The sequence below is a fragment of the Vigna unguiculata genome, chromosome 6 (assembly GCF_037176805.1).
Source record: "Vigna unguiculata cultivar grain cowpea cultivar isolate G323 ecotype 2 chromosome 6, ASM3717680v1, whole genome shotgun sequence".
Taxonomy (NCBI): domain Eukaryota; kingdom Viridiplantae; phylum Streptophyta; class Magnoliopsida; order Fabales; family Fabaceae; genus Vigna; species Vigna unguiculata.
The window spans coordinates 48,303,797-48,331,209 of record NC_140797.1 but is presented as its reverse complement, the minus strand read 5'-3'; the positions used below and the strand labels follow the sequence as shown (position 1 = coordinate 48,331,209).

Below are 27,413 nucleotides of genomic sequence, written 5' to 3'. Positions count from 1 at the left end.
ATACTACTAAAGCTTCGAAGTGATTTGAAGTCACATTATGGGCAATTCTGTAGGACTACCACGCATAGTCAAGGGTGATTCACTAATCACCATAATTTTACTAGAAAAAACAAACATGAAAGTGGGGATAAGAAAATTACTTTTGACTAAACAATCATCAAATAATTATAACTATAATTTTATATCATTTTAATTATTCATATAAAACTTTAATTTTATAAAAGTAAACAACACCAAAGTGATCTAATGATTCATATTTTAAAAATATGTATCGCGTTGATTATAAGACAATATATACTTTTATATGTAAAAAGAATTTTCAATCTAACTGTGAGTATCTGAAAGACATGATCTAATTGAAAGATATTTGAAGGGTGTAGCATATGGTAGAAGTGAGAAAGATGTAATTTGATCTCTTTCCACTCTTTTGTTATCTATCCCCACAAAAATATAGCCACTTGGATTCATACTTCTTTATAAGCTCTAGTAGAAAAATAAAACAAAATAATTAAACTTCTCATATAGTTAAATTCAATTAATTTTTTACTTCAATCAAAAACCTTGATTCATTATACCTTTACAATTTATTTTATCTTCTTTTATAAACAATTATTAATAATTTTATCTAAATTTGATTTTCACAGTACAAAGTTTACTTCTAAGAACTAGATTTAGTAGCATATTCCAAAAGAGATGGTTATTTAAGAGAATTTATTACTTTCTTAAAAGAAATACTTTAATAAAAGCTTCTCTAATACCAAAATAGTATAAGAGAAATACAGTTGATTAGAATTTAGTCTACGGCTTTTCATTGGATTGGAATTTGAAGTCTGAAATTTTTTTCTTGGAGATGTTAAAAAACTATCCTATTTGGTAAAAAGTTAGGAAAGCAATCTCGCTAAGAAAATCACAGAATTCTGCAATGAAGTCTTTGAGTACTCCTGAAGGTACACTAGTGTTTCATGCAGACCTAAACAGTCTTTTGGTATATGCACCAGCTTCTTTTGCTTTCTCGCAAGCACATTTCAAAATACCTTTTATTTCTTCCACTGTTTGAAGTTTCGTGCAGACCTAAACAATTATTCTACTAAAAGGGGCTCTGTTACTTCCCGTATTTTATACAGAGAAGTTCTCGAGCTAAAAAATTACTTTTGTGGTTACAATTGTTTTGAAGATTTTCCAAGGTGGGGTCAGAAGTGGGAATCAACATTTATGTATAGAAACAATTCCTTGCCAATTTTGAGTCCAGGTTACAATTGTTTTGCGGATTTTCGAACGTGGGGTCAGGAGTGGTGAATCAACTTTTAAGTACAGAAACAATTCCTTGCTTTCTATAACACTGCGTAAATTCATTGAAAAAATCAGTACCTAATCAGATGGCGGCGTAGCCAGAGTTCATACATGACCATATGAAATGCATCTAGTCTGACAGGAGGTGTATTCCAAGTGAAATGCTTTTGGATCTGAACAACAAAAGCAACAAATTAAAAGAGAGATAGGAAAAATAGGAGTTATCATCTTCTGACGAGCAATACTCAATGTCTCATTTCCTTTCTTTGATTTAGAAATTTGGAAGGATGATGTAACTGAAAAGAAAGTAGATGTCAAACTTCCAACTTCTTATACTACGATAACCAACATCAGTTCTTTTACTGCTACCCTACCCTCATCATCTCTCATCGAATCGCATAATATTTATAGGTTGATAAACTGAACTTTATATTGATAGTACCTTTACTAAGTTCTGATTCAATATCATGAAATTTTTGTCAGACATGCTTTTGAGAATATCTTTGAGCCGATAAACGTCCCTCTCCTTCAGTATAACAGAGAATTTCCTCCAATCCAGAATATCATTAAAAGGCAAGTCATAATAGTTTGACATGATAACTGTAGAAAGACCGACAAGAGCTTCCATTAGGGAACAGTATTTCAAGACAAATAAGGGAGATGATCAACAGCATATTTTTTATTTATGGCAACTAAAGGCATAGCTTATATGTGAAGTAAGACCAAAAGTTTGAGGTAACTAACAAAATATTGAGCACAAGAAGTTGTGATTTTCAGGTGCCGGATATGGTTTACCTGGTACACACCCAAAGTGGATCGAGTCTGAGATACGACTGCTGCCGATAGGCCCCTGAGGGCACAAACAAAACTTGGATTTATAAAGTCTGTCCATGAATACCACACGTCCAGTCGATCGAAAATCAATTCTGTTGTTCTGGATGTCTAGTTCAGTATCATTGTTCCACATAGCTCTTAGATTATCTTTCAATCTTGAATCAGAAAGACCAGCCCAGAAAGCAAGTGTGTTCCTGCAATATTTCCATTGTCATGAAATGAAATTTCTGTTTCTGGTGGGTTAAAGAATTCTAGTTTTTGTTCAGATACCAATTCTGTTGGATTGATTTAGAATATAACAAAATAAAATATTAAGCTAACCTATTCTTGAAGTCATTCCCTCCTGGAGGGTTATAAAATGGTAGCTGCACTTGTGGTAGGGTAACATCCTTGTGTGGAATATAATCATCGTCGTCATAACGTGATGAACAAACCACTCTAATAGAATTTTTCATCAGATGCGGAACACCTTTAGTAGCCTTGACTCCAATATCGTGGCAAGTCACAAAAAAATGATCAGCACCCAAGGTTCTGTTCCAGTAAGGGTACTTAAATTTTACGTATTGTACATACTTCTTTACTTCATCAGTCATTCGCTCGTTAGTCAACCCCTGCATAATTAGTTTGTGCATTACAACTCACATCGAAAACTAGGATAGGCAGCTTCCACCACCACTATATAACACTTGAAGGTCATAGACACAAACATATCCACTATTCGAGAATCTATTGCAGATTTATGAACAATTTAAATTTAAGCAAAATTAACTTGGAATGAATAAATAATTAGGTATTGAGAGTGTTATATCCTTTTTAATCTATTGAGTAACATGAATAAGGAAGAAGTTTCATATTAAGTTTTAGTTAGGAGGCAATGTAATTTTTTTGTATAAGTTTAACATAGGTCTTATTGTTGTTAAATTTTTCCAGGAATCCCCTCCAAGAATGAGTCACAAATGCTAGATAGTTTTGAAATTATTAATAATTATTTTATATAAAAATGTAATTAAGAAGTTTAACTAAATAGGCTTGTTGAATGGTTAAACCATTTGAGAACGACTAAAATACCGGTTTCCTCATATTATCCTCTCTCCTAAATGGAAGTAAGTAATCTTAGTAGTGGTATAAATCATGTTAGGTAATTCTTCAATATTAAAAAATAATTCAAATTAGTTCCTAAAATTTACTTAAATTCATACATTTAGGGACTGAAGTGATGAATATTCAAATGCTTCAAGAATTAAACAGTTTCATCACTGACTACATACAGTGAGGTTAAAGTTTCGGAGTCAAAATTAGTGGTATTTTCATTTCAGAACAGATCGAATCCAATGGTGAAATTTATCTTATTAAGCTATTAACTGCAATATGGCAATAATTTAGTTACATTATTACACAATCCGATCGATATGGTTGAGATCACGCTGTGAATTCATTCACAAATTAGCTTTGGATAATTGATTCGACTAGTGTCGAAACGAAAAAAAAAAGGACATACTCTGCCTCGCATTTTGTGGCAAGAAATAGGGAGGAAGAAGAGGTGAGCTCGGCGCGGATCGTCGGTGACGAATCGGCTCTCTCTGATGTTCTTGAAGAAGTATCCTTCGCTGGCGTATTTGCCGGTGAGTTTCCTTGGCGTGTGAAAATACGTTTCAGGATCTCCATCAGGATACACGAACACCTTGAACTCCTCCTCCATCCGCTCGTAGTCTAGGTGGAAAGCTTCCTCCGGAGAGTGGAACACAGTGGAATCCAACAAGAAGACACGCTGCGCATAGGAATCGAACTTCGATGTGACGAAATGGTGTGAATGTAAGATTGGATTTGGAAGTAAAGTAAGATGAGAGCACTTGAAAGGAACCTGGCGGAGGGGAGAGTGTAGTTGCTTGAAGCAGACGTAGAGCACGAGCATATAGATGATGTTGACGACTATGCACGCGGCGGTGGTGCGGTGTACGCAGCCGCAAGAGCCGCGGGGGTGGTTTCTGATCCCCAGAAGGTTTTCGACGGAAATTGATCTTTCTTGGGAAGGTGACATTGTGGCGGGAAAATGAGATTCGTTGTAACGATCTTCTTCCTGCTATATGGAGGTCTGAAGAAAGGTGCCTTAAATTGAGTTTTGTTATAGTTTTCTAAATTATTTTGCGAAATTAATTTTCAGAATTTACAAAGCAGAAAAGTACAACAGAGAATTATCTCAATTATTGTATTTTTAAAATAATAACTTCTTCCGATGATAAAAAATGACATTTTAAAATATTTTGGTTTAAAAAATATTTTAAACTATAATATATTAAAAGTACTTATTACGCATTCAAAATTAATATATTTCGAAATAGTGATTTTATAATACATTGTAAAATATAAAATCCATAAATAAATTTCAACTGTTTAAATTATTAATTTTAAAATGTCTCGTAATAAAAATAATTTTAAATTTATTCTATAATATGTTTTTTCTTCAAAATTGTAAAATTTAAGACCTCAAGAAAATATTTAAACATAGAAAAACTTAAAAAAAAAAAAAACACTTGACCCTTTCAAATTTCATGGAAAGGACGTCATAACTTTGTTAGAAATATCAAGAATAACTTAGCTTGATTTATAACAAAAGATTTTCTTTAAACAACATTTTTATGTTTTTTAAACGTTATTGAAACGGAAGAATGAGCTTTATTATATATCATTTTTTAAATACAACTAGTCAAACAGTGGACGTTAGGAACGGGTGTATTTTAATAAAGAAGTAATAAAAAATTATTTGTAAGAGAACAAAAATTTCTTGGAAAATCAAATAATCTTTAACTATCATTTCCTCACAACTGTTATATAATAAACTCAATTGATTTTATAATAAACAGTATTTTATTCTAAAATGATAATGCAAATTTATTATATAATAATATATAATCATTAAATGTTTTTTTGCTTGAAAATGTAAATTAGTATCTCGAAGACATTGAGAAATTAAAATGATTTTTATTAAAATTAAAAACTCTTTTACGTTTTTTTAATGTAACTTTTTAATAAAAATATTTAAAATTTTGAATTAATGTTCTCGAAAACATTTGGAAGAACAGAAACTTTTTAGTTTACTCTGAATATGAATTTGTAAAACAATTTTGATTTATCTTTTACGAAATAACATTTTAATATTCTGAGAATAAGTTATGACAAATTTCCAAAAAATATATATAAGATGAAAATATAACTTCCTTGATAATATTACTTTTATTAAATTATTTACTATAATGATAATTTTATTTTAAAGCAAAAATAACACTTTGATTCTTAGAATTTAATTGTTTCCTAAAACCATTAATTTCAGAAATAATATCCACATTTTTTAATGTAACGCCCCATTTAATTTATATACGTAAAATTAAAGGAACGCCACACAACAGAGATAATCAACAATGCAGTCCTGGGGTTCATAAAGCTACCCCTACAACTAGGCACAACGCGATGCCAACCAAAACAGAATAACGGTTCGACCGAAAGTTTACAAAACCAAGAACAACGACATACAGGGTCATAGCCCTAAAGAAAAGTACAACAACGAATATAATCCAATCCACGCGGACTAAGCGGCAGAATCTCCATTTCCTTGCTGACCACGAGGACCTCGCCCATCTGCTCCCATCAACCAAGTTGATGATCATCACAAGAAAGAACAGCCACATACATCACAACCATGCAACAAAACGGGTAAGCTAGAGCCAATCAACATATTCAACATGCAATCAAATATTTTTTCATCATCTCATCCACATAGCAACCAAACAGGTTATGACTCTTCATTCAATACACTACGACTCGACTCGACTCGACTCATCCGGATACGTATAACTCGGTCGGATTCAGCGGATGCTTGCACTTGTGGTGGATACCCCTACTCGACCCTGAGCTGCTCGATCCTGAGCTATGTGTTACCAGTGTTACGATGAATCAAAAATCTCTCCCACCACAAGGTTAGTCCTAAATGAGTTTCAGGCCTCCTGCTACTCCCACCACAAGAGTCAGTCCGCTCTAAGTGAGACTAACTGGCTCCTCGGAGCGTCAGGATGCAACCTTACCTTGAATCCTTACCTAGTTATACAGATGGGGCACCACCAAGAACACCCACTAGCAGGGGCCATGGAATTACATCCCGACCACTGAAGCGCGACCCCGAAGGTCTCACCTAGAGACCCCAAGGAATTACACGCTGACACGGACCAACGTTCATAAATTAGCAATAAGAGAATATTGAATTATGTTTTTCAATTCCATATCAACTCGAAATTTAATCCTCATGTCAATCACATCTCAAATCCATACCCCTGATCATCACCACCCCCAATGAGTCTGGGGTTTAGTCTCGTATTTATACCATGATCCTTTAGTTTCAAACCGCATACTCATTTCACATGCTAAGTCCCCACCACTCTCATCATTCATCATTCATGAGTCATGTCACGCACATATAGCAACCCATTAGGCATATATTCATACTTCAGTACATGCATCTTATCATAGCAGTCATACCCAAACAAGTCCAAGCACAAAAGAACAAATATGCAACCCAACACCGCACTGTCTCGCCCAAACCCCTCGCTCAGGCTGAAGGGTCTCGCTCAGGCGAGACAGGCTCGCTCAGGCGAGCCCCCCTTCGCCTAGGCGAGGGCTCAAGGAAAACCAGGGCCTGGGCAACACGAGATCTCGCTTAAGCGAGATCCCTCTCGCTTGGGCGAGTTGCCTGCTCGCTCAAAAGTTGAGCGAGCCGCCTGGGCGACTTTTCGCGCAATAAACCTAGGCGAGCTCCCTGTTTCATCTCGCCTAGGCGAGATGGACTTGCTTGGGCGAGATTAACAGGTCTCGCCACTGTTCTTCACTGTCACAGCCATGTTTATCAAATCCATCAAGCATAACAAGCATTTAATCACACCAAAACGAAGGATTCATTCATGAAATCATTAACTATCTCAAGAACAGCCAAGACAACACCCAAAAGACTGAAACCCTTACTTCCCGTACCTGGAAAGCGGCTAACAGAACTTCGACGCGGGACCTTGGAGCACAGCAGCTCGAGTGATGGACCTAGGAACTGACGGAACAGCGAAGGACACGATTATTTTCGGGCTTTAATCGGTGGAAAACGAATGTAAAGCTTTAGGAGGTAAGTACAATAGGGTTAGAGTTACTTACGTGGAGCAGGAATCGTTAGTTGGGACGAACTGGTTCGAGACAAGAACAAACCCTAGCAGAGCTCTAGTGCGGAAGGGCGACGGCTGCTGATTTCTGCAAGTGTGGGAGTAAATTGTGAAATTAGGGCAGACTTAGTGACTTTATATGTTGGGCCGGCCTTAGGCCCACTAACTTTAGGACAGAAAAGTTAACATATTTTAAATGGGTCTTACATTTTACGGTAAGAATTTCCTTTTAATAGTGTTGATAAAGATAATATTTTATTAAAATAGAAAAGAACTCTTTTAATCTTTTTAACGTGTTCAAATATAATTTTTAATCAAAATAATTTTTAATTAATGTTCTAAGGAAATATTTGGTAGATGAGAAAATTTTTAAGTTACTGTTAATAAAAAAATAAAAACAATTTTTTACATTTGATTTGTCCTTTAAAAAATATCATTTTTTTATTTTCTAAGAATAGATTTGAGGAATATCCACACACACAAAAAAAAATCAACTTTTTTGATAATATTACTCTTCTTAAATTTCTTTAATGCAATAAATTAAGTTTTTACTAAAAATAACACATTAATTTGTAGGATTTAATTACTTCTAAAGATATTTTGTATAGAAATCCCAATGATCCCGTTTGGAGGTAGTAATCACGTACCGTAAGAAACTGTTTTTAAGTTAAAAAACAACATCTAAAATAATTTTCATTATTTTTTCCACTTTACTTTGATTTCAAATTTCAGATTTGTGTTACCCCTTCTCCAATCCATGCTCACTTTTCCTTTCTTTGTTCCTTCATTTGGCCTGATTTATTTATTTAGACATTAAGCCAAGCAATTGGTGGTCACACAATTAGGAACTGAGATGGTAACAAACACTCTTCCAGCATAAAGCCCCACAACAACTCTCACACGTCACAAGCAGAGGCAACTCTCAAGTCTAAAAGTCTTATATTATTATTCATTCATTCATTTTGAACTTTCTCCAACGCCAACGCAAGACGAATTAGAATAGACGGTGAGGGAAAGCCGAGCCAGCAACGGGAGAGTTGGTCCCCACTCCACTCCAATCATTCAATCGATCGCTTCGAACCCAAACCCTAGCTAGGGTTTCTTCCATCGGTTGATCCATCCATCATGGCAGAAGAGGTTTCTTCTTCTTCTACTACTGCTCCCGCGGCATCTGCTACTTCTCCTCTTGGTTCTAGCGTGATCTCCCTCGTGAACCGCCTCCAGGACATCTTCGCCCGCGTCGGAAGCCAATCCACCATCGACCTCCCTCAGGTCGCCGTCGTCGGCAGCCAGAGCAGCGGCAAGTCCAGCGTCCTCGAAGCCCTAGTTGGCCGCGATTTTCTCCCCCGAGGCAACGACATCTGCACTCGTCGTCCACTCGTCCTCCAGCTCGTCCAGACCAAGCGCAAGCCCGACGCCCCCGATGATGAGTACGGCGAGTTCCTCCATCTCCCTGGCAGAAAATTTCACGATTTCTCCGACATTCGCCGGGAAATTCAGGTGCTGAACTTTTTATCTCCACCCTCTGCTTTTGTCTTTTACATGTTTGTGACGCCGACAGCTTATCGTCATTGATTACTCGCTAGGTGATTACCGTTTTAGGTCATTGAATAAATAATAGTGAAGAAGAGAAGTAGAATATTGTTATCATGTTCGGTTCGCGTTTGCCTTGTATTTTGAATGACTATTGAACACTAGAGTTCTGCTTTCCCTTTTGTAACATTACTTTCGCTTGCCGGCATCTAAGTGGAAGGGAGAAGAGACTCCTTTAATAAGGAGGGTGACCCTTTCATTAATGTAGATTATTTTGTCTCTCACACTTTTTTTGTATCCAGTTTTCTTTACTTATTCACCCATTAACAAGATATGCACACACTTTGGCATATTAACCGCTACTGAACTGAGTTGAATTTGGGTATGATCTGATGGCTATCCGTGGTGCTAATGTGCGTGTATCGTGTTTGGCTTTGGTATTAGATGGCTTCCAATGCTCCAACAGTAAAATGGAATACATGGACACTTTAGATACTTGGTTCTTTGAAACTAGTATAATGGAGTATAATAGAATGTGTAAGTTAGTTGAATGAACTTTGAGGAATATTGATTGCTTGACAGTCGTCAATGTTTTTATCATATCTATCGGTGATACTGTTTTGGTTGAGGGTCCATTATCTACTTAAAGTGATTTCTGTGCTTTAAGCTTGAAATGTGGTTAAATTTGAGACATTAGTTGCATCTATATAGAATGTAATACCGTTGCTAGTGATGTGCTGATGAGTTATTGTGTACTAGTTTAATCCCTTTCATTTACCTTTATATATACATTCACTCTCTTTCTGTAGGCTGAAACTGATAGGGAAGCAGGGGGGAACAAAGGTGTCTCCGACAAGCAGATTCGATTGAAGATTTTTTCACCAAATGTTCTCGATATCACACTTGTAGATCTCCCAGGCATTACGAAGGTTCCTGTCGGTGACCAACCTTCTGATATTGAAGCTCGAATCAGAACAATGATCATGTCATACATCAAAACTCCTACATGTCTCATTCTGGCTGTCACACCGGCAAATTCAGATTTGGCTAATTCAGATGCTCTTCAGATGGCAGGGATTGCTGATCCTGATGGTGAGTTTTTACTTCCATGTGTCTGAAACTTCAATCTTTTCATACCTCTTTAACTTGATTTTTAAAGGTTCTTGTTTCCATTATAGGTAATAGAACAATCGGCGTAATCACAAAGGTTCGGTACACTCTTGTAACACTTTATCCGACACAATTGTGAAATTTGTTAAGCTTTTGCCTTGTTCTGACAATATTAGGCTCTTATTATTTGGAATGTAGTTGGATATCATGGACAGAGGTACTGATGCCCGAAATCTGTTACTCGGAAAAGTTATCCCCCTCCGACTTGGTTATGTAGGTGTTGTAAATCGTAGTCAGGAGGTAATGATGTTATACTATAGTTCTAATAGCTCTGTTTAATTACTTTGACCTGTGTGCATGTTCTTATTGATATTTTGTTAAAAGTATTGGTCATTGTTTAATAATACCGTAAATAAGGATACCTCGTAAATACAAATAACTAAATATTTGTAATTTGCTTGATTGATGTGGAGGTAAATATGAGTTGATTGCTGAAATATATTTTGGTTATTGTTTCATCATATTAGGATATTCAAATGAACCGGAGTATAAAGGATGCTCTTGTTGCTGAAGAGAAATTTTTCCGAAGTCGTCCTGTAAGGAAGTTCTTATTTGTAGTTAATAGTCAAGTTCTTTTACTTATACACGCTTACTCATCCATTTATGTTATTCATAGGTATACGGTGGTCTGGCAGATAGTTGTGGTGTTCCTCAACTAGCAAAGAAATTGAACCAGGTAGAGTCTTCATGACACTAACAACATGCATATTTATTGTTTATAATACTAACCTTATTTAAGGATTTCAAATGCAGGGTAAAAGTTTGGTTTTTCACACTTTTTCATTCTTTAATTGATACTTTATATTTAGGTTTTTTCTTTATACAAAAGCAGTCAAAATTGTCATAGTATATCCTTTATCTTTAGGAGGGAGGTATCAAAGAAATGCACTTAGTTATTTCACCTTCATTGTTGATTTTGATGGTGGCTCTTGAATTCTTCTTTGAATCATTTGTATCTTTTTTTGGAAGGGAGAAGAGGAAGGAGGGTTGAAAGACTGAAGTTTCTTTTCTTTTTAGTGCTGTGAAAGAATGAACTTTATTTTTTGCATGGGTCTGTAAAGGATAAGAGCATGGTAGTTGAATCGTGAATCGTATCGTGTATCGGAGAGCTTAAATTTTGAATCGTGAATCGTATCGTATCGTGAATCGTACGATTCATAAACATTAAAAAAATGTAACATATACTTAAATATATAAGATATATAAATATGCAAAGAGACAATTAATAACAAAACAACGTCATAGTCAATTTCACCAATGTATATATACCACATAGATTCACAATTTCAGCAACACAGCCTTCAAAAAACATTGTGGTTGCTGCCTAAGATTTCTTTAAGTATGGCTATATGCTACTAAACAAGTGTTGCATTATAGCCATCCAAAAAATAAGTGTTGTTGTTGCTTGGATCCTAAAGAACCTCAAAAAAACATTCTAGTCTAAATCATTCATATTTCATCATCATCATTTCCAAGATCTACATCACTTAAGTCATCTTCATCTTCTAGTGAAAGTTCTTCTCCTTCATTAATGTCTTCAAATTCCTCCTCATCTCCTACTACGGATTTTCCTTTTTTATTGGTCTTGGCATTTAAGTTTCTTGGTCCTATATTAGCAAAAGAAAAAGAAATAAAGTTTAGTTCTAGTTTGTTGACATTCAAATTTCAACTTGTGAATAGAAATAATTACCTCTCTTCCTTTTTTTATTTGGAGCTCCCTCTTCATCATCAAAGCACTCATGTATATCCATCCATGACGAATCAATAGGCAAACAAGGATTTTCTTTTTCTGTAATCCATTCATCATCTGATTCAATATCTGACAAACATATGGGATCATAAGTTTCCCCCTTCTCTTCTCTACTCTTTTGTCTCAACTCAAGTTGGAGATTGTACTTGACATAGACAAGAGCATTTAGTCTTTGTTGTTCCAATCTATTTCTTCTCTTAGTATGAACTTGGTCAAAGGTGCTCCAATTCCTTTCACACCCTGTTGCACTACATGTGAGACTCAAAATTTTCATGGCTATCTTTTGTAGCTCTTTACCTTCTCCTCCATAACTCTCCCACCAAAGAGCTATCAAAATAAAGAAGTATTGAATTATAATTTAATGTAATTAAAAATTATAAATCATATAAAAGTGGTAATGAGAGTAATTTCATTACCAGGTTGTTTCTTGTTTCTAGTAGCTATTGCCATGTGCATTCCAAAAAGCCCCTTAGCTCCCTTGAACTTTTCAAGTTGTTGATCAATTGTAACTCTTGTGCTAACATCCAAAACCATTTTTTCAAATGTTTCATATAAACCAATCAAGACCTCCCTATCCGGATTGAAATTTTTGTCATAGTGATATCTAACACAACAAAAATAAATTGATGACATGAGAAGAACGAAAATAAAGGTACTTGGTAGGAAAAATTTAGGTGAAATATGCATTACCTAGGATTGAGATAATAGGCTGCTGCATGGAGAGGCCTATGTAGTTGCAAATTCCACCTAGTGTCAATAATCTTCCACACTTTTTTATACCTTGTTTCTATCTTTTGGAAATTTTCAGCAATTTGCTCCTTTGCTCTATCCATTGCTTCATAAATGTATGGCATTGCTGGTTTTGCATCACCATCTACAAGCCTCAACACTTTTACAAGTGGAATCACACATTTTAAGCAATAGGTGATTGATCTCCAAAATCTACCATCACTCAACACCAAATTCATAACTTGCTTACCCTCACTTTTATTAGCATGTGGACTAGTAGCCCATTCCTCTGAAGCAAACATTGATCTAAGAGCATTCTTTTGTTGCTTAATACAATTTAATGTGAGAAAAGAAGTAGCAAATCGTGTGACAGCGGGTCTTGCTAATTCTCTTCCATTAGAGTAGCTTCTATACAAATTAAGGACCCATGTATGCCTATATATGTATGTGGTGATTTTCTTTGCATTGCTAATAGTATTGTAAAAGACTGGAAGCTCTCCAATATCTTCAAGAACCAAATCAAGGCAATGTGCTGCACATGGGGACCAAAATAATTTGGTTCTTTTTTCCATTAACATTCTTCCCGCTGCCACAAGGTTAGAAGCTCCATCAGTAACTACTTGGACAACATGGTCCTCTCCAATTTCCTCCACCATGCTGTCCAACAACTCAAACATTTTCTTCCCATCTTTAATGACATCACTAGTATCAATAGATTTCAGAAAAACAGTCCCACTTGGACTGTTAACAAGAAAATTAGTCAATGATCTTCCTTTACCATCCGTCCATCCATCACACATCAATGTACATCCCCATTTTTCCCAATCAGTTTTATACTTTTCTAGACCTTGTTTAACATTATCCACAGCTTTTTTCAGATATGAAACCCTTACCTCATGATAAGAAGGAGGTTTTAATCCTTTGCCATATTCTCCAACAGCCTTCAACATTTGTATAAAAAGAGGGCTCCTTACAAGGTTAAATGGCAATGCATTGCCATAAATACAGCTGCAAATTTCTCTGATTACATCTTCTCTATTTTTATATGTTGCATTGATTGTCATTTGTTGAAGATCATTTTTTCCCTTTGTCACCTCTCTTGATAAGTCTCCTCCACAATCAAAGCTGCCATCCTCTGTCTTTTTTTCTTTACCTTTTAGCATCTTCACAAATATATCTTTCACATCATCAGGGACACTACAACATGGAATAACATCTTTTTTTGTTCCAGCAAGGTGTTGCTTCATTCTTGCTATACCACCCCAACAAGTGTGAGAACAAAACTTGCATTTAACCTGTAGCCTATTTGGTGGAACATTGTCACAGTAATTCCAAGTAATGTCGGCCTCCCTTTTCGACTTACTCATGTTTGAAGTTCAGCAGCTGCACATATGAAAAATCCCCTACCCAGAACCCCACACCACCACAGAACCACCCCGCAACTACCACAAAACCACTGCACACACAAACAGAAGATGAACAGAGTAGTTCGCAACACAAAAACGCAACCACCGCGTGACCACCGCGCGACCACCAGAACCACCGCGCGACCACCAGAACCACCGCGCGACCACCACAGAACCACCACACACACAAACAGAAGACGAAAAGAGGCGTTCGCGAGACGAAACGCAGCAACCACCGCGCGATGACGGCACGACCACCGCGCGACCACCGTGCGACCACCGCGCGACCACCGCGCGACCACCACAGAACCACTGCGCGACCACCACAGAACCACCGCACACACGAACAGAAGACGAAAAGATGCGTTCGCGAGACGAAACGCAACCACCACCGTCGACCACCGCGCGACCACCGTTCGACCACCGTGCGACCACCGCGCGACCACCGTGCGACCACCGTGCGACCACCACAGCACCACCTCGTCACCACCACACTGCAAGTAAAGGTCGAAGTCGAGGTCGAGAACGAGAGTCGAGAGGTTCGTTAATGTTAATATGTTTGGAAGAGAGAGAGTTTCAATGTGAATAAAATAAAGGGGGGAAAATTTAGGGTTTTAAATTGGGGGTAAATTGGCAGGGGGGAAAAATTTAGGGTTTTAATTTGGGGGTATTTTTGTATCGCGAATCGAATCATGATTCTTACGATTCGCACCTGTATCGTACGATACGTTTACGATTCGGGAGTAAAAACGATACATCGAACGATTCGTATCGCGGAGAGGATGTATCGTATCGTACGATTCGTATCGTGAATCGTACGATACTTACTACAATGGATAAGAGTTTGAAGAGTGTATGCAAATAGCAAGATTAATACTAGCCTGGGGTAAAGGCTTACAGTGTCAAATTTGGAGAAAGAATATTGTTAGATTCTTCTTCGATAGAACTGAATTCTTTCAAATCCCATAAAATATTAAACCATTATGGATTGATACTAAGATTGAGATTTCTGGTCTAATGCAAGCCAATACATGGTATGCACATTTACCTGTCTATCCTTTTGCAGATTCTAGCACAACATATAAAGGCTGTGCTACCTGGGCTGAGAGCACGTATAAGTACTTCACTAGTCTCTGTTGCAAAGGAGCACGCAAGCTATGGAGAGATTACTGAGTCCAAGGTTTGTGTTAATACTAAGTATGCCGCACATATGTTCTCCTTATTTTGTAAAAGAAGCGGCATTTTTTCTACTTTGGCTGTAATTATGCAATGCATTATTTATAAGTGTTAATCTCTAACAGGCTGGTCAGGGTGCACTTCTCCTGAATATTCTTTCAAAATATTGTGAAGGTACTTAACTATCCCAAGAGCCTAGTTTCTTATCTTTTATTAATGAAGTTGTGTTTTCTTTTTTTCTGTATTTGTTAACTGCTATGCCACATATTGTTACTTTTCCATGTTAAGCAAATGGTATCTTCAATTTCATTCTTCTTGAAAACAGCATTCTCCTCAATGGTTGAGGGAAAGAATGAAGAGATGTCTACATCCGAATTATCTGGTGGAGCACGAATCCATTACATTTTTCAATCCATATTTGTCAAAAGTTTAGAGGTATATAATTCTTCTGTATTTCCATATGGTACTGTTAGAAATGTCTTTTCTCATGCTACAATTCAATTAAAAATGGAAAATGCGGAGGAGGCTATAGTTAACTCATTAGCCTGTCAACCGTATTGGATTTCATGGATGGAGGCACTATTATCCTACCTTTTATTATTATTTATATATACTACGCATATGATATTAATCAAACATTGTTAAACAAACAAAACTGAATATTTGTGATTGTATGTATGATTTAACTATGAAAATATGTAATTTCATTTTTGTTGCTAAACAGATTTTCATCTTAATTTTGTAAATGATATGCTGAATGTTATCATTTTATTATTATGGGTTAAGCAAATGACAGACTATAATTCAGCAAATTCAGAGAAATAATGATTTTATTATAAGCACAGCATATGATGTCGAGTTGTAAGCAATAGGCAAAATGCGCTAATTCCTTGTGACTCAATGCTATCATGAAGGAGGTGGATCCATGTGAAGGCCTGACTGATGATGACATTCGTACTGCCATACAGAATGCTACAGGGCCTAAATCAGCATTGTTTGTTCCAGAAGTAGGTCTTTTTACCCAACCTTTTTCCTTAAAAGTTTGAGATAGAAATTATATTTTAAAATAAGAATATAAATTACATTTTAAAATTTTGGTTGGTTTTGTAAATGTTTCATAATAATTTGTGAATCCAAATGCATAAATATGTTTATAAAAAAAACCTACTCTAGAATAAGTTTATCTATTTATTTCCATCTCATCAGGTGCCATTTGAGGTCCTTGTGCGAAGGCAAATATCTCGTTTATTGGATCCAAGTCTTCAGTGTGCCAGGTTTATATATGATGAATTAATAAAGGTAGTGAAAGGTTTTTAAGCTTGACATCTCTCTTGTCTTGCATTATCAAGTATGTGCCTAAACAACACCCCTTCTCTTCAGATCAGCCATCGCTGTATGGTTACTGAACTGCAGCGATTCCCTTTCTTGCGAAAGCGTATGGATGAAGTTATTGGGAACTTTTTACGAGAAGGCCTTGAACCATCGGAGAATATGATTGCGCACATGATAGAAATGGAGGTGTGCTGAAATTTAACTTGTTTAAGTATAAATGTATACTCTCTACTTAAAATAGCTTATCAGAATTGGTTGTTGAGCCAAAACTGTGTCAATTACATAATACCCAAAATGTCATTCTTCATACTGCTTTCAGTTTCAACTGTAAATGAGTAGTCATATGTGACGGGCAATCTATTAGAGTGAATCATCAATTTCCTTGTCCATGATTTCTTATTCGAACTACTCAATAATTCCACAGATGGACTACATAAACACTTCCCACCCAAATTTTATTGGTGGAAGCAAGGCACTAGAAATTGCTGTGCAACAGTCCAAGTCTTCTCGGGCTGCTATACCAGTTTCTAGGCAGAAGGTATACTTATTACGTAATATGCCCCACATTTTCATGAGATATGTATTGTAATTTATGCAAGCCTTTCTTTACTTTTAAAATTTTCTTACCATACTCCCATAGGATCCTCTGGAGTCTGATAAAGGATCAGCCTCTGAGAGAAGTGTGAAATCCTGGTCTATTCTTGCAAGACAAGCTAATGGAGTAGATACTGATCCGGTTTGTAATTCTATATTGTTTAATTCACAATAAATTTTTCTTAGTGGGAATCTAGTTAAGGGCTACTAAATTTAGTATCTCGTTGTTATTACTGTATTCTTATTATATAAATGATAAACAGGGTGTCCGAGCAGCATCAGATGTTGAAAAAAGTGTGCCGTCTGGTAATTTACATGTGCTGTTTAATGTTTTGGTTTTTGCATTTATTTTATTATGGACTTGTTTTGAAGATTATCGTTTAGTTGTCCAATCTTTAGTCAAGTGATTTTATTCTCTGGGGGCTTTATTTTTATTTTGAGGCATTCATGATTTTAATGCTTAATATCTTTCAGGAAACACTGGTGGATCAAGTTGGGGTATATCATCCATTTTTGGTGGAGGTGATAGCCGAATGACCGTGAAGGAGAATATGGCTAGTAAACCGCCTACTGAACCAATTCACAGTGTGGAGCATTCATTCTCTATGATCAACTTGAGACAGGTTTGTGTACATGACACATTTATTGTCAGCTTGAGCTTGATCAATATGTTCTATAGGTATAAATTTCACAATGTTCTTCGGATTTTGTAGCCACCTCCTGTCTTGAGGCCATCTGAGAGCAATTCAGAGACAGAAGTTATTGAAATAGCAGTGACAAAATTGCTTCTGCGATCGTACTATGACATTGTCAGGAAAAATGTTGAGGATCTTATCCCTAAAGCAATTATGCACTTCTTGGTACTTTACTGCCTCATCTACTTCTTGCAATTAGAAATAAGTAGTTTCCTCAGCGTGTTTGATTGCGTTATTTTCTTTAGTTTGTAAAAATTGTTTAATGAAACAATTTTCAAAAGCAATTTGTAGACAGAAGGGGGAGAAGATGTGTGTAAAGAAGAACACGAATAAGAAGAAACTGATAATAGAAAAGTAAGAAAACCTAAACAACTCGAAGATAATCTATTTTTTTAATGTAAAAAATTAAAAATGCTGGTTTTAGAATATTTTTCAAAAACTATCGATTGAGTTGCTTTTCTTAAAAGAAACATAACCGAGTTTTATCCATTTTGTAATGAGAAAGCTTCTATTCCACTTTCTTTTATCCATTTTTGTAATGAAAAAGCTTGTGTAGACAGGTGTGTACACAATTTGTTGTGTGAACTAAACCAATAAACATCTAACAGTTATGGTACTCGAATTTATGCGAGTATGTAAATAAAATAATTCTATTCTGCACTGGAATTTCTTTGTACTTTTAAACTAAATGACATTGTCTACTAGATCTGAGGTATATTGTGTCTCCCACTGAAAATGGTGAGTGTACTCAAGAAGTTGGTTTTTATTGAGTAGACACCTACTTTTTTGCACTGTTGCAAGCAATATCAGTATTGTGATATCTCGTTTCTGAATTTAAGTTTGCTCAGCATTTCACTTTGTTTTTTAAGACGGGGTGTCCTATTGCTTATGCTCTTAATATTTGATTTGATTATGTACTATATGCTATTTATTTTCGAGTGGTTGACAATACTTGATTTTTCATGCATTCAATAAAATACTGGTGACTGTCTTTTTTACGAAATCATATCAGGTAAACAACACCAAGAGAGAGCTGCACAACGTCTTTATTAAAAAGCTATACAGGTAACATATAGTGGCTGTGGCATGCTAATTCATTCTGATGTATGCTTCTCTGACTTGGATTACTGCTTGTACTGTGTATGTTAAAATTCAAACCAGAGACAACCTGTTTGAAGAAATGTTGCAAGAACCTGATGAGATAGCCTTGAAAAGAAAGCGTTGTAGAGAACTTCTTCGAGCTTATCAACAGGCTTTTAAGGTTGATAGTCCTAGCACTTTCAATGGGCATTGTTTATAAAATTTCTGTATTACTTGGCATGTTAGTTATGTTCTATTCTATTTAAGTTGGTTGCTTTCTCATGTTACTCATCTCTAATTGGAGGTGTATGTTATTGGAAGTGGTGAGAAACTAATCGTGACACTTAAATCATATACATAAATGGCCAAAATTAAATTTATGTGATCAGTTGAAATAGTAAGTCAATTACAAGGGTTGTAGTTGCAACATGATGTGCCTTTTCTTTTATAAATTCATGTTTATGGTTGTAATATGATGTGATGCTTCTTTTCTACTCGCATGATTTATTTATGCGGTCCAAGATTTATTTATTTTATTTAGGTTTTCTGCCTAACCTAGCAACATATAGCCACTGATCTGATAACTGTATTACGTGTTTGTAGGACTTGGAGGAACTGCCAATGGAAGCTGAGACGGTTGAAAGAGGATACAGTTTGCCCGAAACAACTGGATTGCCCAAAATTCATGGATTGCCAACATCATCTATGTACTCAACTAGCAATTCTGGAGACTATTATGCAGCTTCTCCAAAGTACTCCAAGTCGAAAAGGTCTTCACATTCAGGGGAACTTCCATCACCGATGCATGTTGCTATATCAGATTCCAATGGAAGTGGAAGGCCATTCACGTCAGGCTTTTATCCCACGGTTGATGCATGAGCTGTACGTGACTTGAATGTGCTCACTGGTCTGTTGAAGAGTTAACCCAAGGCATTTTATTCATTTGATTACGCTACAACTTTCGGGATATAGAACTCTGCCTCCCGGAGCTGGACTTCATGAAATTACTCTATCTAACTAAAATGGTCTTTGTATGTTGGCCATTGCTTTCTTTCATAAGTTCACTTTTTCTCTCATAGCATTGGCATTTTTTACTAGGCTCCAGAGAAAGAATAATAGGAGCAGGTGATCTTTCACATTTTTGAGAATCGGCTTTCTATACATTCGTGTATATGAATTTGTCTTTGTTCGTTAGTCAGATTCAGATGTTTTTTCAAAAAAGATCGGATGAATTGCTATTTTGAAGTAATAGGACGTCATGGCTATATGAATTTGCAAGCAATATGGAGTTACCAATTTTAGTTATAATGTAGGTTTGTGACTGATATTACACTATTATTTATTATACCTATCAATGAAGAGGATTCTTTCTATAATTGTTGTATGACTGTCATTTATTTTTTCTATACAATTTATTATTAATTGTAGTCTTATTAGCATATCTCATCTTATTATTTTTCTATTTAAGTTTTTTAAATTTAATTATGTACTATAAAAAAAGGTATGATAAAATTATGAGAATTATATATTTTACAACTATTTATAATATATATTTTAAAATATATTCACATTTTTTATTTTAATAATTTTAATAATTATTTTTGTTTTATAATCTAAAGTGAGCGCATTGTATCCACTCTTATACATCTTAATCAGAAATGTAAATTCTACTTATTTGATGAATTTTGCATTTAATAGTAAATGATATTAAAGTAATAGAGAACATTAATAATATTTCTTAAGAACTACTGGTGAAGAAATTATTTTCCTTTTACCCTTGTCTCATTATTCAATGTTTTTGAAATTAAGCACATTATTAAACAATCATAAAAAAGATGCCCACAGAACATTAAAGTGTTGCAGAAGAAAACAAATCATAAAATAACTGTAAAATAACGATTACATCTTAAATTATTTTTAAAATAATAGGTGAAATAGGAATTAAAAAGATAGGCACAAAAGAGAAACACGTCATCATCTATTAAAGAAATACATATACAACGTTTGTGTTTATGCTTATATATATATATATATATATATATATATATATATATAAAATAGTCAATTAATTTAGTTTTTGTTAATAATTTTTTTAAAACCCTTTTTCTTCGCCCGCAAGGAACTGCTGTCAAAATCCAAGAAAGTGTAACTGCCTCAAACCTTAGCAACAATAAACATAGCGTTAGAAGTGTAACTGCTTTTTGTGTTGTTCATCCTTCAAATTCTATAGCAGGATCAGAGTCGATATTCAGATTCTCCCTTCTTTGTCTTGAGTAAAATGCCTCGCCGTAGTGGTCAGCCTCTCCATCTCTTCCCATCCATTTTCTTTTGTTCGATTTTCTTTATTTTAATCAATCCTAGTTTTACAATTTCTAGTTTTCTATGCGTCTCAGTTGTTTGATTCAATGATTGTGCCCAGTGTTTTCTTTTTCTCCTTTTTTTTTTATGGTAATTTAATCGCAGTTTTTGTTTATAAATATTCTCGGTTCGGTTGGTGTATGTGTTTTTAGGTATGTACAATGCCGATGATTATTATACTTTGTGATATTTTTGTAAATCAATCTTTCTTAGCCATGTTTAATTCTGTTTCTGCCATGATATAGCCATATAGGATCGGGATCACAATCGAAGAATGCGTTGAATAAACGTGTTGGTGTTATTAATATTAGTTAAAAGAGATTGTTCTGGCCGATCAAATAGTATTTGTTTATTTATAGAACATGGTTTTTGCATTTCGATGCCCTTTTTCTGGTTATGTCAATCATATTGAGTTGTTGTTTATTATGTCTGCAGGTGGATCTGACCGTTCAGCTCCACGTCCTGCTCCACGGACAGGTCAGAATGAATACGCTAGTATACTTGGCTAAGTTTTGCTGAACCCTTAATAATATATAATGTATCTTTTGAAAGAAGATGTGGTTATTTAGTTTTTGTCTTGTTACTTTCTTATCTAAATTATTTTGCAGATTTGCATTATATATGAATTTCTTAATTCTTGATGCAGTTAACCCTGCTCCACCTCCAGCTCCTGCTCAGAATGGCAACAGTGGATCTCTCTTAGGAACCGTAGCTGAAGGTATGTCATATGTATCACTACGATTTTTCATCCGTCACATGTACATTCTGGTACTGAATTAAGTTTATTTTCCTTTTCATTTTCTAGGAATGGCTTTCGGTGGTGGAGTTGCTGTGGTCAACAGGGCTTTGGATTCTGCTTTGGGTCCTCGAATTATTCAACATGAAACAGTAGCTACTGGGTCTTCTACTGTCCCAGCTGCAACTGCTAACAGTTTTGGTAGTGATGCATGTAATCTTCACTTGAAGGCTTTCCACGATGTACGTTTCAATATGTTCTGGCTCTGTTCTTTTCTGTTGATAAATCCCCATTTTATTGTAGTAATGAAGTTGTGTTTTTGGTGGTAGGCTTAATTAAGGTTTTGTTTCTCTACTGTTTTCTAAAATTTGTTTGTCCTGTGAATACATTTGCATGTGTTTTCCTCCTGAACACATTTGAAAGCATTTCTCTTCCAATTGTTTCTTTTTTCTGGTTTCTGAAATACCTTTTTACAAGTAATTTTCAAAACTTGACACATTTTGTATGAGAAATTGATTCTTGAGTTGCATGAACTTGTTTTATAAAATAATTTAAAACTAACAGGTGAAACAAGAATCGAACATGTACAAAATCTTCTCGTATCTCTGTATTGTGTTCTATGTAAATGCAAATTTGTTTTGTATGAGAATATTACTGAAGGTGATGTTGAATTGCTTGCAGTGCCTGAACAGCTATGGGAGTGACATTAGCAAGTGTCAGTTTTACATGGACAGCTTAGCACAGTGCAGAAGGAACTCCGGAGCCACATTGAGCTCATGAAGAAGAACATGTTTCCTTCGTTTGTTTTGCCTTGCAATGCTATTACTTAAGACTTTGCACTACTTATTTTATTATAGCACATATTCCACACTAGTGCAGAATTGGATTTTTACCTCGTCTTATAGGCCTCGGTTGGCCAGGAACCGAAGCCTATAATGGCGCGGTGGCAATTTTGCAACTATTGGCAACTTTTATGCCTCGGTTCCCCTATAACCCGAAGCCAAAACCAGTGATAGGCCTCGGTTGTAAAAAACCCGAAGCCAAAAGCCCTGTTAGGCCTCGGTTAAGAAGGCCCGAAGCCAAAAAGGATGCCCAAAATTTCAAAAATGCCATTCTCGTTTTGACTTATAGGCCTCGGTTGTGAAAAACCCGAAGCCAAAAGCCCTGTTAGGCCTCGGGTGGTGGGGACCCGAGGCAAAATGGTGTATATGCCTCGGTTCTAAATTGAACCGAGGCCATAGTGTTTAATTAGGGCTCAAAACTGCAGCCCCTTTCTTCCTCGCGCGCTGCTCCTCCATTTCTCTCGTCCATTTCTCTCTGCAGGAGCAAAACCAGCGGCAGCAACAACCAGAACAGCCGTCGCGGAGCTGCGCGAGGTAGACGGACCCAAACCCGTCGTCGCCGATTTTCCGCTTGGGGTCGAAGTTGTGGGTAGCAGCAGCGAGGTCGTCGTAGGAGAAGACCGGGGGCAGTAGAGTGGCAGAGCGGTGGAGGCGGAGGAAGAGCGTGGTGGGGTCTTGCTGCGTGGCGGCGGAGGAGGCCTTTGATCTGGCGGAGCGGAGGATGGCGGTGGCTACTGAGATGAGGAGAAGCAGGGAGGTGATGGCGATGACGGTGCTGAAAAGGGCCATTTTGTTCGGTTTGAATTTGCGAATCCATGGTGGGGCGAGGGTGGATTGGGAGCGGTAGCCGAAGCAGAGGAACTTTTTGTTCTGGGAGGAAGAGTTGAAGCCGCAGGTGCTGTTGTTGGCGCGGCAGATGGTGCAATTAGTGAAGTAGGGAGAGTATGGAGAAGGAGAGGTTGTTGATGGAGATGAAAGAATGGGGGCTGGTACAGGTTATGTGGAAGGAGGGGTGGCCACAGCCTGGTGTGGAGGAGAAAGGGAAAGGAGGGTGAGAGGAGAACGGAGGACACGGGTTTGTGTTACTGGAAGAGCATGTTTGAGTGTTGCAGGGTCTGAAGAGGGAGAGGAAGAGGAAAATGATGACGATGGAGGATTTCGAATTTAAAAAAAAAAAAAAAAAGCAGCTCATATGGCCTCGGGTGGCACAGAAAACCGAGGCCAAAAGGTGGGCTCTATGGCCTCGGGTTCGTCTGAACCGAGGCAGAAGGGCACTCTATGGCTTCGGGCCTTAACCGGGGCCAAAAGCTGTGCTCTTTTGGCCTCGTCCCAATATGCTTCGGTTCGCAAACTGGTGCAGAATATGATAAACAACCGCTGCCAAAGGCCCTTCCTGCACTGGTGCCATTTTTAACAACCCGTGTTGGTAAACACTTACAAACTGGCATGAACCCGTTATGAATTTGTTCTACATTGCTAATTTATTACAAATAAATTATAATTGGTTTTGTCCCAAATTTGCACTGGATTGTTACCACATAGAATAAGAATTTTGAGTAACGAATGCTGGAATGTAGTGTTAGGTAAACTTAAATGTGGGTAGTTAGTAGTTGGAAGGTGTGTAGTTGGTAGTTGGAAGGTGTGTAGTTGGTAGTTGGAAGGTGGGTAGTTAGAAGTTGTTGTATTAATTGTGAGTTAGGTAGTAGTTATATTTAATGAATGTAGTTGAAGGGTAATGTCCAAAGGCCTATAAAAGGACCATGTAGTGCTTCATTTCAAGATACAACAAAATCTGAATACAAAGAGTGTTTATCTAGAGAGACTTGTTTGTCAACAAATTGGCATCAGAGCTTGAGAGCCTGAGTGTTTGAGTGAGTTAGAGAGTTTGATCGAGATGGCCAACTTAGCTAACAGCATGCCCCTGCCGAAGTTATCAAAAGGCGTCAGCTATGATAACTGGAGCCTGCAGATGAAGGCTCTCCTTGGTTCCCAAGAAGTATGGGAGGTGGTCGAAAATGGGCACCAAGAACCAGAGGATATTGGAGAAATGACGATAGCCCAGATTGCTACGTTAAAAGCAACACGAGCAAAGGACAAAACGGCTTTGTACGTGCTGTACCGAGCTGTTGATGAGTCCGGCTTTGAGAAGATAGCAAATGCTATGTCTTCAAAAGAAGCGTGGGATATTCTGGAGAAGGCATACAAAGGGGATAACCGTGTGAAGCAAGTTCGGCTTCAAACTCTCAGAGGCGAGCTTGAAAGGATGAGGATGAAGGAAGATGAAGGGGTTGCCGAGTACGTCTCCCGAGTTGAGACCGTAGCGAATCAGCTCGGTAGAAATGGAGAGACGCTGCCTGCTTGCCGAGTGGTGGAGAAAATCTTGAGGTCATTAACCGACGACTTCGAGAATATAGTTTGCGCAATAGAGGAATCAAAGGACTTGACAGCGCTCTCGGTGGAAGAGCTTGCTGGGTCGCTTGAAGCGCATGAGCAGCGGAGAAAGAGAAAGAAGGAGGAGTCCCTTGATCAAGCACTCCAAGCAAAGGCAACCATTAGGGAGAAGAAGGTTCCTTATACTCAGAACACTCGAGGCCGAGGTGGTAGAGGCAGAGGAGGATATGAAAGAAGTCAAGAACAGGTCGGCCAACAAAACTGGCGTGGACGAGGACAAGGTGGAGGTCGTGGTGGTAGAGGCCGAGGAGGTCATTCGAACAACTCAGGAGTTGAGTGCTTCAAATGTGGTAAGTACGGTCATTTTGCTAAAGACTGCTACTCAGGAGTCAAATGTTACAATTGTGGGAAGGTTGGACATTTCGCGAAGGATTGCCGATCTGAAAGCAAGAAGGAAACGAACTTCCTTTCTGAAGACGCTGAGGAAGAAGGAATATTGATGATGTCCAGGAGATCAGGTGCCGAGCTAAGTCCGAGTTGTTCTGACAACTTAGTTTGGTACCTTGATACAGGAGCAAGCAACCACATGTGTGGGGACGAGAATCTTTTTAAGGAGCTCACCAAAGTTGACGCTGGACACGTATCATTTGGAGATGCATCAAAGGTGGCAGTAAAAGGTCGGGGTAAAATCTGGTACCTACAGAAGAACGACCAAGTTGGAGAAATCAGAGATGTGTACTATGTACCCGATCTCAAGAGCAATATATTGAGCATGGGCCAGCTGATGGAGAAAGGCTACTCGGTTTTGATGAAAGATCGAGTACTATACTTGAAAGACAAGTCGGATCGATTGATTGCCCGTGTAGAGATGAAGAAGAACAGGATGTACAAGCTGGACTTGAAAATAGTCCAAGAGAGGTGCTTGAAACTTGACGTGAAGGATGAAGCTATGATGTGGCACTTCCGGTTTGGCCACTTGCATTTTGGTGGACTAGCTGAGTTGGTGAAAAAGGAGATGGTGCGAGGACTCCCGACTGTGGAGTTTGAAAAGAAATTCTGTGAAGAGTGCGTGCTCGGGAAGTATCCAAGGACCTCATTTCCGAGGACTGCCGAGTACCGGGCAAAGGAACAACTTAGATTAATTCACACAGACATTTGTGGACCAATTACCCCTTAATCTTTCAGTGGAAAAAGGTATTTCATTTCTTTCATAGATGATTTTTCAAGAAAAACATGGGTGTATTTTTTGAAGAAGAAATTCGAGGTGTTCCAAGTGTTTAAAAGGTTTAAAGCAATGGTTGAAAAGGAGACAGACATGCCTATCAAATCAGTTAGGTCTGACCGAGGAGGCGAGTTCATCTCATCCGAGCTCATGAAGTATTGCGAGGAGCAATGAATAAGGAGATTTCTGACAACACCATACTCACCCCAACAGAATGGAGTAGCTGAGAGGAAAAATCGAACCATACTTGACATGGTTCGTACAATGTTGAAAAGCAAGAACTTGCCTAAGGAGTTCTGGGCGAAAGCAGTGCAATGTGCCATCTATGTGCAAAATAGATGTCCACATGCTAAGTTGAACGAAAAGACACCGCAAGAAGTCTGGAGTGGAAGAAAGCCGAGTGTGTCTCACCTCAAAGTGTTTGGCAGCATTGCTTATGGTCATGTTCCAGCTCAACAAAGGACCAAACTTGAAGATCGGAGCAAGAAGTACGTGTTTATTGGGTACGATGAAAAAACCAAGGCGTATAGGTTGTTCAACCCAATAACAAAGAAGGTGATTATGAGCCGAGATGTTCAAGTTGATGAAGAGAGCGAGTGGAAGTGGAACAACGCGGAGAAGGAGTTTAGAAGTTTGGAAGTAGATACACCACCAGCTGTGAGAGATCATGAGATCTCTGATGAAGAAGATGAACCTCTACAGCCTAGAGCACGAAGCTTGCAAGACATATACAACTCGACTGACGAAGTACATGTTGTATGTTTCTTGGCAGATTCGGAAGACTTGAACTTTGAAGAGGCCGTGCAGGAGGAGAAGTGGCAAATTGCAATGAATGAAGAGATCGGAGCAATCGAACGCAACAACACATGGGAGCTAACCGATTTGCCCAAAGGAGCTCGGCCTATTGGCGTAAAGTGGGTGTACAAGAAGAAAACAAACGCTGAAGGAGAAGTTGAGCGATACAAAGCTCGACTCGTAGTGAAGGGGTACAAGCAAAAGGAAGGAATAGACTATGATGAAGTATTCGCTCCAGTGACGAGGATGGAAACAATCAGGTTGTTGATTTCCTTAGCAGCTCAACAC

At 37.4% G+C, this 27,413-nt stretch overlaps 4 protein-coding genes and 1 long non-coding RNA gene across 5 annotated transcripts; 2 read left to right on the top strand and 3 right to left on the bottom strand.

Moving 5' to 3' along the window:
• Positions 1 to 902: 902 nt before the first annotated feature.
• On the bottom strand, positions 903 to 4,186 carry LOC114188628 (putative glycosyltransferase At5g03795). The gene is made up of 5 exons (XM_028077195.2): positions 3,623 to 4,186; positions 2,446 to 2,735; positions 2,086 to 2,318; positions 1,733 to 1,890; positions 903 to 1,463 (listed from the first exon to the last, which is right to left on the bottom strand). Exons 1-5 carry the CDS (start codon positions 4,160 to 4,162, stop codon positions 1,362 to 1,364), a joined length of 1,323 nt encoding a protein of 440 aa, XP_027932996.1. The 5' UTR covers positions 4,163 to 4,186; the 3' UTR covers positions 903 to 1,361.
• Positions 4,187 to 5,548: 1,362 nt separating this feature from the next.
• On the bottom strand, positions 5,549 to 7,403 carry LOC114187034 (uncharacterized). The gene is made up of 3 exons (XR_003605184.2): positions 7,312 to 7,403; positions 7,141 to 7,210; positions 5,549 to 5,757 (listed from the first exon to the last, which is right to left on the bottom strand). It is a non-coding gene; the product is annotated as an uncharacterized LOC114187034 (long non-coding RNA).
• Positions 7,404 to 8,195: 792 nt separating this feature from the next.
• Positions 8,196 to 20,157, top strand: LOC114188218 (dynamin-related protein 3A-like). The gene is made up of 20 exons (XM_028076784.2): positions 8,196 to 8,816; positions 9,659 to 9,941; positions 10,028 to 10,056; positions 10,158 to 10,259; positions 10,487 to 10,555; positions 10,636 to 10,695; positions 14,971 to 15,084; positions 15,206 to 15,254; positions 15,406 to 15,515; positions 15,995 to 16,087; positions 16,287 to 16,379; positions 16,461 to 16,598; positions 16,837 to 16,950; positions 17,053 to 17,148; positions 17,270 to 17,312; positions 17,481 to 17,629; positions 17,720 to 17,866; positions 18,714 to 18,766; positions 18,863 to 18,962; positions 19,385 to 20,157. Exons 1-20 carry the CDS (start codon positions 8,442 to 8,444, stop codon positions 19,658 to 19,660), a joined length of 2,493 nt encoding a protein of 830 aa, XP_027932585.1. The 5' UTR covers positions 8,196 to 8,441; the 3' UTR covers positions 19,661 to 20,157.
• On the bottom strand, positions 11,378 to 13,904 carry LOC114188219 (uncharacterized). Its single transcript, XM_085674887.1, has 4 exons — positions 12,460 to 13,904; positions 12,186 to 12,373; positions 11,710 to 12,096; positions 11,378 to 11,626 (listed from the first exon to the last, which is right to left on the bottom strand). The coding sequence occupies exons 1-4, from the start codon at positions 13,863 to 13,865 to the stop codon at positions 11,469 to 11,471; spliced, it is 2,139 nt and encodes a 712-aa protein (XP_085531013.1). The 5' UTR covers positions 13,866 to 13,904; the 3' UTR covers positions 11,378 to 11,468.
• A 717-nt stretch (positions 20,158 to 20,874) lies between the features above and the next one.
• Positions 20,875 to 22,763, top strand: LOC146885952 (uncharacterized). The gene is made up of 5 exons (XM_085674888.1): positions 20,875 to 21,075; positions 21,575 to 21,616; positions 21,786 to 21,857; positions 21,945 to 22,117; positions 22,557 to 22,763. Exons 1-5 carry the CDS (start codon positions 21,060 to 21,062, stop codon positions 22,653 to 22,655), a joined length of 402 nt encoding a protein of 133 aa, XP_085531014.1. The 5' UTR covers positions 20,875 to 21,059; the 3' UTR covers positions 22,656 to 22,763.
• The last annotated feature ends 4,650 nt before the right edge of the window (positions 22,764 to 27,413 follow it).

What these genes read in the sequence shown, in the direction of transcription:
- LOC114188628 (XM_028077195.2), bottom strand. Translation starts at nt 4,162, where the DNA reads ATGTCACCTTCCCAAGAAAGATCAATTTCCGTCGAAAACCTTCTGGGG. An exon ending in GCCACAAAATGCGAGGCAGA is followed by an intron (nt 2,736 to 3,622) that starts GTATGTCCTTTT and finishes CTAATTATGCAG; the next exon opens with GGGTTGACTAACGAGCGAAT. An exon ending in TGAATCAGAACTTAGTAAAG is followed by an intron (nt 1,464 to 1,732) that starts GTACTATCAATA and finishes TTTGTTGTTCAG; the next exon opens with ATCCAAAAGCATTTCACTTG.
- LOC114188218 (XM_028076784.2), top strand. Translation starts at nt 8,442, where the DNA reads ATGGCAGAAGAGGTTTCTTCTTCTTCTACTACTGCTCCCGCGGCATCT. An exon ending in CAATCGGCGTAATCACAAAG is followed by an intron (nt 10,057 to 10,157) that starts GTTCGGTACACT and finishes TTTGGAATGTAG; the next exon opens with TTGGATATCATGGACAGAGG. An exon ending in TACCAGTTTCTAGGCAGAAG is followed by an intron (nt 16,951 to 17,052) that starts GTATACTTATTA and finishes ATACTCCCATAG; the next exon opens with GATCCTCTGGAGTCTGATAA.
- LOC114188219 (XM_085674887.1), bottom strand. Translation starts at nt 13,865, where the DNA reads ATGAGTAAGTCGAAAAGGGAGGCCGACATTACTTGGAATTACTGTGAC. An exon ending in GCCTATTATCTCAATCCTAG is followed by an intron (nt 12,374 to 12,459) that starts GTAATGCATATT and finishes TTGTTGTGTTAG; the next exon opens with ATATCACTATGACAAAAATT. An exon ending in AAATAAAAAAAGGAAGAGAG is followed by an intron (nt 11,627 to 11,709) that starts GTAATTATTTCT and finishes TTGCTAATATAG; the next exon opens with GACCAAGAAACTTAAATGCC.
- LOC146885952 (XM_085674888.1), top strand. An exon ending in ACGTCCTGCTCCACGGACAG is followed by an intron (nt 21,617 to 21,785) that starts GTCAGAATGAAT and finishes TTCTTGATGCAG; the next exon opens with TTAACCCTGCTCCACCTCCA. An exon ending in CTTAGGAACCGTAGCTGAAG is followed by an intron (nt 21,858 to 21,944) that starts GTATGTCATATG and finishes TTCATTTTCTAG; the next exon opens with GAATGGCTTTCGGTGGTGGA.